Genomic DNA, 14839 nt, shown 5'->3' with positions numbered 1-14839 from the left:
CCTGAGGTTGCCCCTGGCCTCCACATACGAATCCATGCACGCATACCCTAACCCTCACATCCTTGAACATGCATACAAAGGTTCTTGTTAGAGATCTGCCTGAATAATGGGAAGAAAACCTCAAGGCTTTGTTCTGAAGAGTCTGACCTTGCTGTAGGATGATAGTTTTGAAAAAGGAAGAGGGAACAACAGGTATGTTTCCTTAGTTCAAGGCCTTCGAGGGAAACAGTAAAACTGAGTTTATGGAATGCTTCAGTCAATTTGCTTGGTCTTCCAACACTAAGGTCCTTGGACCCCAATGAAGAGAGAGAAAAGGCAGATGGGATTGTTGGAGCAAGTGAAGGGGAAGCTTTTTTTTTTTTTTTTTTTTTAAATCATAGCTGCCTAGTGAAATCTGGAGAATTTCAAAAATCACTGATGCTCTAGCAACATTCATTCTATTGACAGAGAGTGTTTGAAAAGCTGCTCAGGTAGTACTAATGTGCAATGAACGCTTTAAAAGCACCATCAAAGGGTCAGCTAGAAGAACCATTTTACCCAATACTTCATTTTACTTTATATTTTTGCAGCCCATGAATCTCGTCAGGTGAACTTGTTCTAACACCCTCTGGTATGACTCTTCTCATTAGATCTCACTGTTAACAGTAGCTTTATTTTCAGCTGTGGGTGATGGCTTCCCATTTTAGACTCCTGAGGGGATACCTTCTAGCGTCTGCAAGAGTGATGAAGGGGTGGGCGTTTTATGGATCTAATCAGCCTTTTCTTTTAAAGATTATTTTTAGTATTTTATTTATTTATTTGTTAGAGAGAGAGAGAGAGAGAGAGAGAGAGAGAGAGAGAGAGAGAGAGAGGGAGAGGGAGAGAGGGAGAGGGAGAGGGAGAGAGAGAGAGGGAGAGGGAGAGGGAGGGAGGGAGGGAGGGATGGAGGGAGGGAGAGAGAATGGGCACACCAGGGCCTCTACCTACTGCAAACAAACTCCAGGTGCATGTGCTACCTTGTGCATCTGGCTTTACATGGGTACTGGGGAATTGAACCTGGTTCTTTAGGCTTCACAGGCAAGTGCCTTAACTGCTAAGCCATCTCTCCAGTGTCCGATCAGCTTTTAATTAATGCTATTTAAAGCTTCTTTTCTCTCTTTACCCTCACTTTAAGGGGGTGTGTAGATATCAGTTTTCTACTCTTCAGGGAATTCTGCATTGAGAATTGAATGTCCGGTTTCCAAAATTATAATGCTTAACAACCCTCCCATATACCCTGTCTCATGGAGAATTGGGATTAGTGGTGTCTTTTACAATGTTTTCAGTAGTCAGGTACAAGCAAAATGTGATGTGTGCTCAATTTGGTATTTGTAACCAGAAGACAGTGAGTACCAAGGACAGTTTTCTACATAACCTTCCACCAGACACCAGAAATTTGTGTATGTGTGTGGGGGGGACTTTTGGCAAAACAACTTAACCATGATGAACCCACCCGCAGTGTTAGTGATACAGGAATTTTGGGGTTCCTCTGCCCATGTACCAGTATGCATCAATGTACTGATAATCAGGGGGTATTCCTGGATTCTTGTCTTCTGCATTCAATGAATGAAATTCACAGACCAAATGACAATATTCAGAGAGATTTTATTATAGTTTCAGGAGGGAGTGCTTAAGAGAAGGGGCACTGAAGTCTAACACGTACGAGCAGTAAGCAAGGCAGTGTTCTTGTCCAGGGTGGCAAGAGGGGGCTTGAGAAGTGCACCTCAAGACTCAGGCTGGGTTTGCTTCATGAGCCTCATGAGTGGGCGCTGGTTAAGCCTAGCTAGTACTGGCGTCAGGCCTCAGCAGGGGTGGCAGGCCCCTCCTCAAGTGGGAGAATCCTGGCATCGGTGTCTGCAGCCAAGGTCTCTGGAAAAGGGCAATCTTCTCAGAATCTGAAGTCTCTAGGATGGGCCTCAGTGGGGAGTGGAAGAATTCCCAAGGGGGTGATAAAGGTAAGTCAGATCCTTCCGACTGATCCTCTCTGACCTGCAGTAGTAGAATGAACTTAGATTTTCCCCTACAGGCCCAAGGACAACTCCCACCTTTGGTCAGGGATGAAGCTATTCACTCTGGGGTCCTGTCACCCATTATCTGTTATGAATGTGTTGTTGCTGTTTTAGTTAAGTGAGAACCAGAGGGGGTGCAAGGAGATCAAAAGTGTTAAAAGAGTTCATCATAGGACAGGAAGCACCCAGTGTGGCAGGTGATAGAGGAAGACCTTGTCTCCTGACTTCTGGAAGTAGATAACATGTTAGAAATAAAGCTGAGACAGCCCAATAAAGTGTTTGCCTTGTAAACATGGTGGTCCTGCAAGACCCCAACCAGCAGGAGCCAAGCTACAGTGGCCACTGCATGGCCCATTAAGCACCGTGTGTCATGTCACCTGCTTGGCGTCTCAAGACACTTGAATTGGAACCTCTTGGGATGCAAACAGTCTTGTTTGTGTCAGAAAAACCCTACTTAAGTCAGAAAGAATTAAAACATTTATTGGGCATAAATATATTACATATACACTACAGATACAGTTAGGTATTACATATAGCATAGTATTTGCAAAATCTATACATTAAAATTGATATGGCAGTTTTAATACAATGTATATGAAATAGTCTAAAATTTACAATACAGGAAAACATAGGATTATTTTTTTCCCCTAAAGTTGAAAAGCTTGGAATGTATGTCCAACAGTGAGGTAAAATAGTTTGTCTTTCAATTTAAAGAATTGTGCAAGGAAAACATTCAAACACATTCAATTAGGGCACTTTTCAATTTTGACATGAATACTGAATTACTGTAGCCAAAGGAACAAGGTTAGAAAATGCCAACATTTCAAGTTGATAAGAACAAGGCAGATCATATGCAAGATAGCTTTTAAAAAACGTTGTCTTTTTAAACAATTTCTGAGGACAACGGGCTTGTTTCACATGACTGGAACCTCTTATGTCCAGGATGAGTTTGACATACAGGGACGCGTCAGAGCATCAGAAAGCCACCCACTCATTCCTACATATTGCAACAGGGTAAGGAGAGTTAATAGAACACCTTATTTTATTGTTCATGTGTAATGGCAATATATATAGTTATATGTCTGTATCACATACGCAGATTTGTGATAGAAGATAGTGCCGTATAGAGTAATAATTTTCCAACTGAAGGGATTAAAATGAACACCATAGAAGAGAGAGCAATGGGATAAAGTGCTGTCAGCCGATATTTCACACACGTCAGCTTTCTGGTGATTAAAGAGAGACCGGAGATCTCAGAAAGATCGACTATTCATAGCAATTTTGGCCTGAAGTATTATTTTCTTAAAAAAATCCAACTGATCCAAACAATTTCTTTATAGCAGCAGTTCTGAAATGTTTCAAAAAAAAAAGAACCCTCCCCGAAAGGTTATTACTCCACTGAATATTTCATTGTTGAAAAAAATGCTTACTCTCTGAAAACACCTGCACAAAATTACCTCAGAAAATGCAGATGCGATGCCATTGTGGGTCAAACCACAGGTTTAGATGAAGGGATGGGTTCCGGGAGGTCAGAACTTGGGCAGAACTCTATTCACCTTGAGGCCATCACTTTGCACATCAAATCCCACTAATTGTCAGAGTCTATTGAGATAGAGAACTCTCTAGCACTCACTACATCGATATAGGCACACAGAATAATTCACTGATCAGAGCACTCTTAAGAGATGATTATGGTTTTCTGGTACATGTAAACCGTTCAATCACTCATAATGTATTTTTTTTTTTTTGGCGTTTAATGAACTAGATGCTCTTATCTTTAAAAACACAAGAAAATGTCAGAAGGTTAATACTACAGATATTGTGAAAGAACAGGACTGACCTAAAATTACAAAAGTATAAAACACGCACACAAAAATAACATGCTACAAGAGAAAATTAGTACATAAGTACATTAAAATTTTTTTTACAATAAATAAAGATTGCACTGTAATTGGCATTTAAAGTACTGTATGCAGAATATAGTATAAATAAACCAAAAACAACATGATGTTGGTTTCCCCATGACTTTGGTATGGGAATATTATAAGCTAGTACAGGATACTTACTGCATTTTAGACAATATAGACCAAGCACAAAACAGCTATGATCAAGAACAACCAAGGAGCAAAAATATACAAAAAAAAAAGGAAGAAAAAAAAAAAAGAAATAAAAACCCAGGAGCAGGGGATACGCTGTGTCTGTTGCACCCTTTTGGAATAGATTTGCACCTCCAACTCTTAAGTGTCCCTGAGGTACTCAAAACATGGTGGACTTCATAAATAATCCAATGACTTTGGGTTAAAACTGATTATCTCATGACTCAAAATGAACACGTAAGAGTAATGCTTTATACTCCAATAGCACCTTTTGGTCAAAGATCGCAAAGCACTTACAAACATTAGACTCCCCATTATGTCTTATTTTGTTTTTTCATGCATGGGAAAACTGAGGCACAGAGAGGTAAAGTGACATGTGGAAGTCACACAGCAAGTTAGTGAAAGATCCAGGGAGAAAATTTAGGCTCTTTGACCACCTCCTAAATACTCCGTGCTTACTGCCAGATACCATTCCCTCTCCACATGCGGCCAGATCAAGTTCACAGAAACTGGAACTCCGAATTCAGATGAGTCCCTTCCGGGTTTTATCAATTTTCATCTGCTGTTAATGTTAGTATCATGGGCACTGATTAGGGTACTGACATTCAATCGCTTCATGGATACCTCACAGAACAGCCTAAAGGCAAGTCTTTCCAAAACAATGATCCAACACATAAGACTGCTTTCAATCACTACAGACCACGTTCAGTGCACACAGGAGCACTGACCTGTCACCAGTTCTCATCATATAATCTGGTCAAATATCACAGAATATAATAACTCTAGTGATTAGATTAGAAGTAATTATATACAAAGACAGACAAGTTCAAGCAGCTTTCACAATAGCCGGATAAGGAAACAACTAACTATTGCACGATGCCCTCTGAGAGTTATGCCAGGAGTCGACGTGGGAAAATCTACAATGCTCCGTCATGTCTAGGTGCATTTTGGTTACTTGATTTCTTATATAGGCAGCTCAAAGTGTTAAAAATCACAAGAAATACAGAGTATTAAAACATATTAGATTAAAGAACACATTTGGACTTCAATGAGCTTAACACAGTTAAACAGCTGAGTGACAAGATGGCTTAGGACAGCCTTATTGGAATGAACACACCTTCTGTATTCTTGCTGTTGCGGCTGTCGTCTGACAACAGTGCGATCCACGCCCTGTAACTACACACACTGTGATTGTGTTTACAGGTACAGATGATCAAGACTAAAGAAGTGACCGGTGAATATAAATTACTAGACTGTAACATAAAAATGAAAAAAAAAAAAAAGTCAAAGGCTTGTAAAAGATGTCAGTGAGAACAGAATAAAGGCAAACTTGAAAACTTAAAAAGAAAACTAGCTTTTGGTATCTGGGTCACTTGCTTTTTGCTTCCTCCTCCTCCTCTGCTGTGTGTGTGTATGGGTTTTAAATCCAGTTTAACCTCTTCCTAGTTTCGCATTTCAAAAAGGTGCACCAAAACACTTAGATATATTTTTTTTTCCTAGCTAAATCTGGAAAACAAGAGAAGTAGATAAATCAAAGAACAGAAAGGCTTGAAGGGGGATTATCTGAACGTGAACAGCGCGCGCAGCATCTGAGTCATACCTCTAGTGTGCCGGCTTTCTTTACTTCATGAGGAAGGACTGTAATATAAAGGCAAATAAAACAGACAAGGTCGCAAAGCCCAGCACGATGAGGGCGGCGAACTGTTCATCAGTAGGCATCATGCTCTTCATCTTGGGGTCATCCAAGCTCCCCATGTCCCCTGCAAGCATGACCTCACGTCGCTGTAACGCAAATGCCACAGAGGGGCTGAAAGCTCCGCTTAGCTCCTGAGACGTGTCCACACAGCGCCGGCACGCACACACCCGGAACCTGTAGTCTGTGTTGGTCTGGAGGCCTGAGATTTGGAATGTGGCTTCTTCCCCTTTATATACCTTTGAGAAAAGGAAAAGTCCTAGGTAAGTAATAGTTTTAATTGTCTTTTTAAAAAAGTCCATTATTTAATTTGTGTGTGTGTATGTGTGTGTGTGTGTGTGTGTGTGTGTGTGTGTGTGTGTGTGTCAGGGCCTCTTGCCACTGCGTACTTCAGATTCCTGTGCTGCTTTGTGCATCTGGGTGACATGGGCACTGGGTAACACCCAGGCCCAGCAGATGTTGCAAGCAAGTGCCTTTAATCATTGAGCCATCTCCCAGCCCTTAGGTATGTATCCTTGAATACTGTCATTTCCACAGAAACCATTATGCATATTGGGGACCTGTGAACAATGGAGTGTATCCGTTCCTATCAACAAAAATTAGGTTGAAAGTTATTTCTTCCAACTTGTATTTCATCCATATAAAGCATATTCTAACTCACTTTAAAGCACACTATCACAATCTAACGACTGAGATTAGGAATGTAGCTGGCATTCGTTTAGTAACACAGACACACTGAGTTACATTTTTTTTTAACTTCAGGCTATCAACTGAAGAGTCCTTCATTCAAACAGCTCTATGTTTTTGGTCTCCAAAACAAATTAGTGGTTTTAAACTGAATCAATAACTAATGGTGTACATAATAAAATGCAAATTTATTACTAGATTTTTTTTTTTTTTGACAATTGCCTACCACTATGCCACATAGCCCCACTTCTTCCCATAAAGGCACATGTCATTCTGTGCCACTTGTTTTGCTGGCTCCAAAAATTCACGCTTCTCCCTGTGAGATTTATGTGTTACTGATTCAAGACATTTCTGCCCACTGTTTCCTGTATCCATGTCCTTCTTCATGAACCTTTGGGCTGTTCTCAGCTAGGAGGTTTTATATAATAAGGACGCCATGAATATTTCTGTACAGACCTTTGAAGGCTTCAAGTTTTATTTTTCTAGAGTGAGTGTAGAGGAGAAGAAATGTTGGGTCACAGAGCAGGCTCGTAACCTTAAGAGGAAGCAGGACCTTGCACTCACACCATACAGGTTTGAGTTATCCCATACCCTCCCTGCTATGGCCTGACCTTACTTTCATGTGACTGTCAGCCATGAAACTTTGGTGCAGAGACATGTCTTTTTTTTCCTCATTTTTAATTTATTTGAAGTAGCTCTTTATAAAATCTACATGTAAGTCCTTTGGAACATTTATGTGTTGAGAAAATTTTCTACCAGTTTTGTGGCTTTGAAAATGCTTTTGAGAATTATCATTGATGTCTAATTTATCAAAAAGTGAAGACTGAAATAATTCAGTGGTCTATTTTGAGTGCTCATCTCTGTAACACTAACCTGCATTCTTTCACTAAGGTTCTGGGATAAATTTTTCTTACCCTTTTAAAAACTCTGATATAATCATCAAGAATTTACTATTGTGAGGAGTTGAAAACTAGCAATTGACTTAGTCATCATCATACTTTGAATTGACTGTGTGCATAGGAAACTGAAGGAGGGGCGGAAAAGGGCTTCACAGAGTTCTACTCCCAGCAGTACTGATCCTTGGAAAATTTTCAGAAATTTATGCATGAAAATGACATGAAAACTTATGCCTTATATTCAATTATTCAATTCAACGAATACAGAGCAAAAAAAAAAAAAAAACAGTTGCAACTAACAAGTCAGTGAAAGTTTTGTCTAATGAATACTTTAAAAATGAAGCAACATTAACTGACCCCTCTTCTGAATGACCTTGAGCTTGTACCTGTGGATTCTTGAGCATGCTTGGTATATAATAATTGCACACTGAAAATTAGTTACGATTATTATTACTTGGATTTAGAACCTAAAAACAGCTCTAGATATATTCTTAAAACACACCAAAAAAAAAAAAAATGCTGGGGAGAAGGCTCAGTGGGTAGGCGCACCTGTGGCATAAGCATGAGGACCTGAGTTGACCCTCAGGACCTCTGTAAAAAGCCAGGTATGGTTGTGCCTGTCTGTGCCCCCAGGGCTGGGCAGAGCAGACACAGGAGGATCCCCAAGGCTCCTCTGTCTCAGGAAAATAGGTGGACGAGCAGACGTGGATGCCCAAGGTCTTCTTCATCGTCCTCTGCATGTATGTGCATGGGGCATGTAGACCCATGCACGCACGCCCACACACACACCAACTAAAAGTGACAGAGATGGGTGTTTCAATCTATAAACAGGCTATCTTAATACAGTTGTCCTTGTTACAAATGCTGTACAATTGAAGAGGACTTCCAACACGCTAAACTTTGTCCAGAAACACTTGCTATCTATTCCGATTTGCAGAAATCTACAAATGTTTCCCCACGTTTCTAAAGCCTGAAGTTTAAGCATTCTACTGAGAAGCAGGGTATCACTTTAGGGACCAGAAGGGTGTCAGTCACACGCTTAGTGATGGGCACACTGATAGAGCACAGGGATGACTTAGAAAGGGGATCAGGCTCCTAGTGATATTTAGCCATTTTCTTAAGCATTTCTGCCCTTATCATCAAACCTTGCAAGCGGCCCTTGTGTCTTCATTACTGTACTTCTGGCTAGTGACTGATCCCCAGAGAATCAATCCTGTTTGCTCCTTACACAGATTTTTCACTGCTTTTGCTATTACCCTTTAAAGATTTGAAACACGTTTCTCTCTTCCCTTTCCTTCCCTTCCCTTCACCTTTCTCTTTTTCCTTCCATCTTTTTCTCCTTCTCTTTCTTTCCTCCATTTTGCTTATTTGGGGTGTGTGTGTGTGTGTGTGTGTGTGTGTGTACACATGCCAGGGCACACATTTAGAGGCAGAAGACAACTTTTGGTTAGTCTTTACCTCCACTTCACTTGAGTCAGGATCTCTCATTACTGATCACGGTTCCTTGTGAGAGCTTCCAGGAAATTCTCCTGTCTCAACCTCCTTTCCTGCCATAGGTGCACTGGGATTACAGAAGCCTACCACAGCTTCTGGCTTTTAGGTGGGGCCTGGGAATGTGAACTCAGGTACTCAAGAGTTGCATACGAGTGCTTTATCCATTGATGCGTCATCTCCCAGTGACTGAGTTGTTTTCTTTAAAGAGACATTAATTGGTAATGTCCTTTATTTCCTTTGACTTAATTTCTTAAATCTAAAATGCTCAAATTGGTGTTTTTCTGAGGGAAAAAAAATCATCGCTTGGTGATGATGTACAACCTCTGGGAACCACACACCAGGCTGCTAAGGTAGGTCTCTCCACACTCGCCATCTGGGCTTTGGTTTCCCATCAGCCATGTCCCTGTAATACGAGTGGTTATGACACTCCACGGCGCTGACAGCAGATGGTGGGTGTGTATCAGGTTGGACAAGCGCTGCTTCTGAATCCTTAGCTGCAGGTTTGCAGGTGCATCTTTCTCATCAGCCTTTTGGAGGCCATGCTGTTGAAATGCTTACACTTATGGAAGGCGGAGATAGAACTAGGAAGAACTCTTGCCCTGTGAGAACTGAGTTTGCTCGCTATGGCTGCTGGGAAGTACTGAGCCAGATCTGAAAGCTAGGTGCTAGAAACAGGACCTCAGTCTAAGTAAGTCCTTGCTTCCTCTAGATGAGGTGTGTGAGCTCAGGCAGGTGACAGCTCTGAGCCTAAGTTTTCTGAAGTGGACCATGGGGCCTTCAGACCAAGTGAGGAAATGTGTGGGGGAGCATTTTGTTGAAGGCACATGCTGGAGACACATTAGTTGTGTTAGATTCAACCTTCCAGATTCCACGGTTGGAAATGATGACTGCTTCCACTTTAGAGATGGAGAAACTGAGGCTGAGGAGGACTGTTCACTCCTTAAGAATCTCCTAGCACACAAGGCAAATGCAGATCCCAGGTGAGATGCTGGCTTCTGATGTCTCAGCCCTGTCTACTGCGCTGGGAACGATATCCTTCCTACCTTCTGTCACCCACTGTGATTGTCACCTTGACTGCATCTACAAGCTCCTAGCAGACAAATCTCTGGGTGTGTCTGTGAGGGGTTTTTCTAGATTAGGTAAACTGAGGAGAGAAGACCCACTCTAACTGTGGGTGCTCCATGCACTGTGGGGGGGGGGCGGTCCCAGACCAGATCAAAAGGAGAAAGCCAGCTGTTCCACATGGCCATGCGTATTCACCTCTCCGCTTCCTGATGGTGTATGTAGCGAGACCAGAAACCTCATGCTCCTGCTGACATGCCTTCTGGACTGTACCTCCTTGAATTGTAAGCTGAAATACATCCCCCTTAAGTTGCTTCTTGTCAAAGCAACGGAGAAAGCAATGAAACCCACTTTGGTCCTCACCTAATGACAACGGTGTGGCCCTGGGTCCAGTCTCCTGGCCTTTGTGCCTCCCATGGAGCCCCACCATCGTACTGCTATTTCTACTAAACGGCTACCCTCCCCCCAGGTCTGCACTGGGTCACCCCTGGGAAAAGCGCCGTCTCTTCTTTCTGACATTGTGAAAGGGGCTCCCCACCTCTGCCCCTGTCAAGCAAGACTGCTGCAGATTTTGTGATGTGGCCTTTGATTTCTGCCATCAAAGGATGACCTCATTGCAGAAAATCACTTAATAACCTATCACAAGAGAAATATTAGAGGCTTCTCAAAAGTGGGTAGAAATACACATTTATATCTATTTGCATGATTTCTGTGCCTTCCAGAACTTGCATGGATACATTCTTTTAAGAACATCTGCCCTAAAGTACATTTAATTTCCCTAAAATCCAATTCAGAGAATCTCAGAGACTTCAGGCATTAATTTTGGTGTAAGTTCTCAACCCTAGCTGTTAGATGGAAGGGCTCAAAAAATATATTTGGAGAGCAGAACGACTCTATTTTCATTGAACCATAGTGAAAAGGCTTAGTGACAAAAATCTCTCGTGCCCACCTGTATATAATCCCAGCACTCAGAAAGCTAAAGCTGGAAGATGAGAGAAACTGGGCCAGCCTGCACTATACCATGGTTTTTCAAAACCAAAACCAAAACCAAACAAACAGAGCCCAGGACTATCAAATTGATATTTCTTGTCACTATTTCTTAGTGACAAGTCCGATCAAAATTTACCCTTTAATGTATAAATGTTTTTATTTTAGCCATTCTTGCTATTTTGGCATTTTACTTTTTTAATGGGATTTTAGTTCATTTTCATTTCAGTATAAAATTCTAGGTCACTCTTTTTCCCCATTGTTGTATTTGAATTGGACAGCTCTCATTGTTCAGAAATATTGTAACACAGTACTGAAGATGAATATGTGAATTACATATGAAATTGTGTTTTCTCATCTCCATAGCAATAAGCACAATGGATCTATACAATAGCTGCTCAGTGGATGTTCTCTAATTAAACTAATTAAGACCCCAAATCCTCACGTAGAAATGCTTATCCCGCCCCGTACTGTGTGGCAAGAGGACAGGTGCCAGAAACAAGTGGGTGTGAATGTGAAATTGGTGTGCCTGCATGCGTGCACACCCATTATTTACGCGAATATTTAGGCAACAGAGTGTTTGGTTCAAGCCTGGGATCACTGAAGAAAGCGCAGTCATTAACAGTGATTCTTGTTAATGTGTTGATAGAAAACATATGCCATTTCTTTGTGTGTATGTATGTGTGTGTGTGTGCCTTGTGCACATGTGTGTGGAGTCCAGGAGAATGCCTGTGTACCTTCTCCCACTTTCATGCTGTTGTCTTGACACAGTGTCTCTTTCTGAACATGGAGTTCCAACTTTTTTTTTTAACCATCAAACTGGCATGCTCCACTTTGTGCATCTGGCTTTATGTGCGTGCTGGGGAATTGAATCTGGGCTATATCAAGCTTTGTAAGCAAGCATCTTTAACTGCTGAGCCATCTCTCCAGCCCAGTTTAAAGTGTTTTCAAGATGCCACAAAGAAAGACCATGTGAACTAGCTTTTGACATGCTACACATAATATGAACTCACATCAAGTATGTGAGCACACAGGCTTCAAAGCACCTCTCCCCTGGCTCTGATGATAATGCTCTTGTTTCATATCACAAATTCATATGAGCCTGTGTGATGAAGTCAGTTCCATAAACCGGGAAAGAAGTAAAGATTTTTTTTCAGGTTCAAAGAAAGTAAGGATGGCAGACTTTAAGACAAAATGAAATGTTTCCATTGTGTGTGTGTATGTGTATATGTGTGTGTGTGTACAGGCCAGAGGACAACCTTGGGTACTGGGCCTCTGGAATGCTATTTTTCTCTTTCTTTCTTTTTGAAGTAAGAGCCCTTATTAGCCAGGAGCTCACCAAGTATTTTATATAAGTAAATGAAAATAAATTGATTGCATTATTAGATCATATTTGCAAGACTATACCTATGTTCTCAATTATAAATTTATGGGTATTCAAAAGAAAATGATGAACTACAAGGTCCAGTTTCCAGGAGCAAGATCACTGAAAATTAATTCAACCTGTGCATAACAGGTGAGACCTGAGGAGCCACGCTTCTACAAGCTGAGAATGAACTCTTCAACGTGCAGCTCGTGCTCTTCTAAAACGATGGGTCAGTGCCAAGTGATCTGCTCAGACAGTGCCTGGCATGCAGCAGGACTCTGAGAAATGGCAGAACAGTGCTGCCTATGTAAGGGGTGTTCATGCCCCCTTGGGCTGTCCCCGAAACCTGTAATACTCCTGGGTGGCTACTTAGTACCAGGGATGTGTGGGCCTACAACATGCTGAGGAGACTGTCTATGGCACATCTATGGTCACTTCTAGCCCAGCACTACATAGGAGTTGATGTGGTCACAAGGTCACCAGGTCATAGTCCCGTATTTAGTGGTACATCCACTGGGGTGGTGCCCATGGGACTGCACGGCTATGTACAAAGGGCGACTGGCTGCCCATTCCTTGGAATGATATCCTTTGTTTTCATTCATTTCTACGGGGGACCCATTCTGAATTTCTCCACCTGCTTCGACCCAGTTTAAGAGGCAGAACTCAACTCACTGAAGCCACAGATCACGATGCTGTAAATATGCGTATGCTCTGCATTGTTTTTACAAAGGTTATTTCTGTTATTGACTTGGTGTCATGTTTCAAATGGCAAGATGTAAAGTGACACCCAGATCATGGAAGAGTCCATGAGCCTTGACCGAGTGACAAGTTGCAGAGCTGACGTCCCTTCCATGAGAGCTCTGTGGGGAGGAGCAGAGGGGCGAGAGCACGCTGAGCTGCCGGGGCTGACCTGCGCACCTTCAACCATGCCTCCACTCAACAGAACTGCACCAGGTTACCATCATGCACTTCCTCACGTGGCTGGACCGAGGGGAGGCTCAGAGTAGCAACGTGACTTACAGGGTTGTCAGTTCTGCTTCTATAGCAAGAGAACTAAGGCTTGGCACAGTGAGATAACTCCTCCAGGAATACAGGATCACAGGAAGTGGGTGACTTTTCCATCTAAGTTATAATCTTTTGTCCCTTTCTCCCTCCCTCCCTTCCTTCCTCTCTCTCTCTCTCTCTCTTTCTCTCTCTCTCTCTCTTTCTTTCTTCTCTCTCTCTGTCTTTCTTTCTTTCTCTTCCTGTCTCTCAAAATTTTCGTTTGCATGTTATATGTGCGTGCATTGAACGTGAGTGCCACGACCCTGTGTGGTGGTCAGAGGACAACCTCCAGTGTCAGTCTTCCCTTTCCAGCTTGTTTTTGAGGCGGGCCTGTCATTGCTCATCACTGTGTGTGCCAGGCTAGCCGGCCTGCGAGCTCTGCAGATTTCCCTGTCTCCACTTCCCGTCTTGCTGGAAGGAACATGGGATTACAGTCCCGCTTCTGGCTTCATGTGGATTCTGGCATCTGAATTCAGGTCCTCGTGCCTGCATGGCAAGCCCTCTGCCCACTGAGTCGTCTCCCCAACCCCTACAGGCACCTACTTCTATCACATGCTGAAGCAAACACTTCTCCCCACTGCCAGGATAAGCAATCCAGTTATGTGGAAACTGCATCTTTCATGCATGCAAAAATCATTACCGAGTGAGTAACATGTGGCGGAGTTGGAAAGATAAGATGGAAGCGTCCGAGCCCACACGGTAGCGGGTCCCGTGTGAGCAGGGCTGTCATCGAGGCAGGTGCGCTGCACTGTACGAGGCTGTGGCTTTGTGGTGGAAGGCGCAACTAGAACCTCCTGTTTGCTGTGGCTTTGCCTCTATGAATTCAATGCCCATTGCCCTATTGTCCTTGGACTGTAATCATTTTAGCCACTGTTCTGCACACAAAATATGAAGAGCCTTCATCCCCTGTCTAATGTCCAGAATAGGGAAAGGAAGCACTCAAAGCATCACATTCACACTAATGCTTACTAATCACAGAGAAGGGGGGAGAGAGAGAGAGAGGAGGGGGGGGGAAATATCAACAACAAAATTACACAAATTCCAAGTTCAAAGGATCCTGATTCATTTGTGTCAATTGTGGCTTCTTAATACCCATTCTGCCCACATTATTTTTTGGTAAATGCAGGAAATACATGAACATTTACATCTGTGGATCTGTCCTACAGGGCTGTGTTCCCACAATATAGCTGTTTACAATAAGGGCAATATTTTGAACCATACATGTTATCCATTATTCTAGTATTTATATAGCTATAGGTTTAAATAGGTAACAAAGAGTGGGTTCAAGACAGCCATTCTGCTAATAAAATCTAAATTGCTGAACTGATCGGATCGGCCTTCATTCTGGCCGCCGCGTAGTCAGTGAGCAAGCAAACAGCGCTGCCTCTCTGCTGTGAGGTGGCATCCGCTGTGTTTTGAGAAGCACAACATGATTCCAAGAACAGGTGGGAGAGCATGGTACATGGAAAAACAAAAGGCTTTTGTCA

General features: G+C 42.5%; 1 protein-coding gene across 3 annotated transcripts in view; it reads right to left on the bottom strand.

Annotated features, from left to right (window-relative positions):
* Nucleotides 1-2486: 2486 nt before the first annotated feature.
* Fndc3b (fibronectin type III domain containing 3B) overlaps nt 2487-14839 on the bottom strand; it is a 383188-nt gene continuing 370835 nt past the window's right edge. For all 3 annotated transcript variants that reach the window (XM_045161235.1, XM_045161236.1, XM_004652339.2), the window contains one exon: nt 2487-6055. In XM_045161235.1, coding sequence (XP_045017170.1) covers nt 5744-6055 — 312 coding nt within the window. In that variant the 3' untranslated portion in view covers nt 2487-5743. The remainder of the gene's footprint in view (nt 6056-14839) is intronic.

This window comes from Jaculus jaculus, chromosome 11 (assembly GCF_020740685.1).
Source record: "Jaculus jaculus isolate mJacJac1 chromosome 11, mJacJac1.mat.Y.cur, whole genome shotgun sequence".
Classification (NCBI taxonomy): domain Eukaryota; kingdom Metazoa; phylum Chordata; class Mammalia; order Rodentia; family Dipodidae; genus Jaculus; species Jaculus jaculus.
Note: the sequence above shows the minus strand (reverse complement) of the source record. Positions and strands in the feature narration are given on the sequence as shown.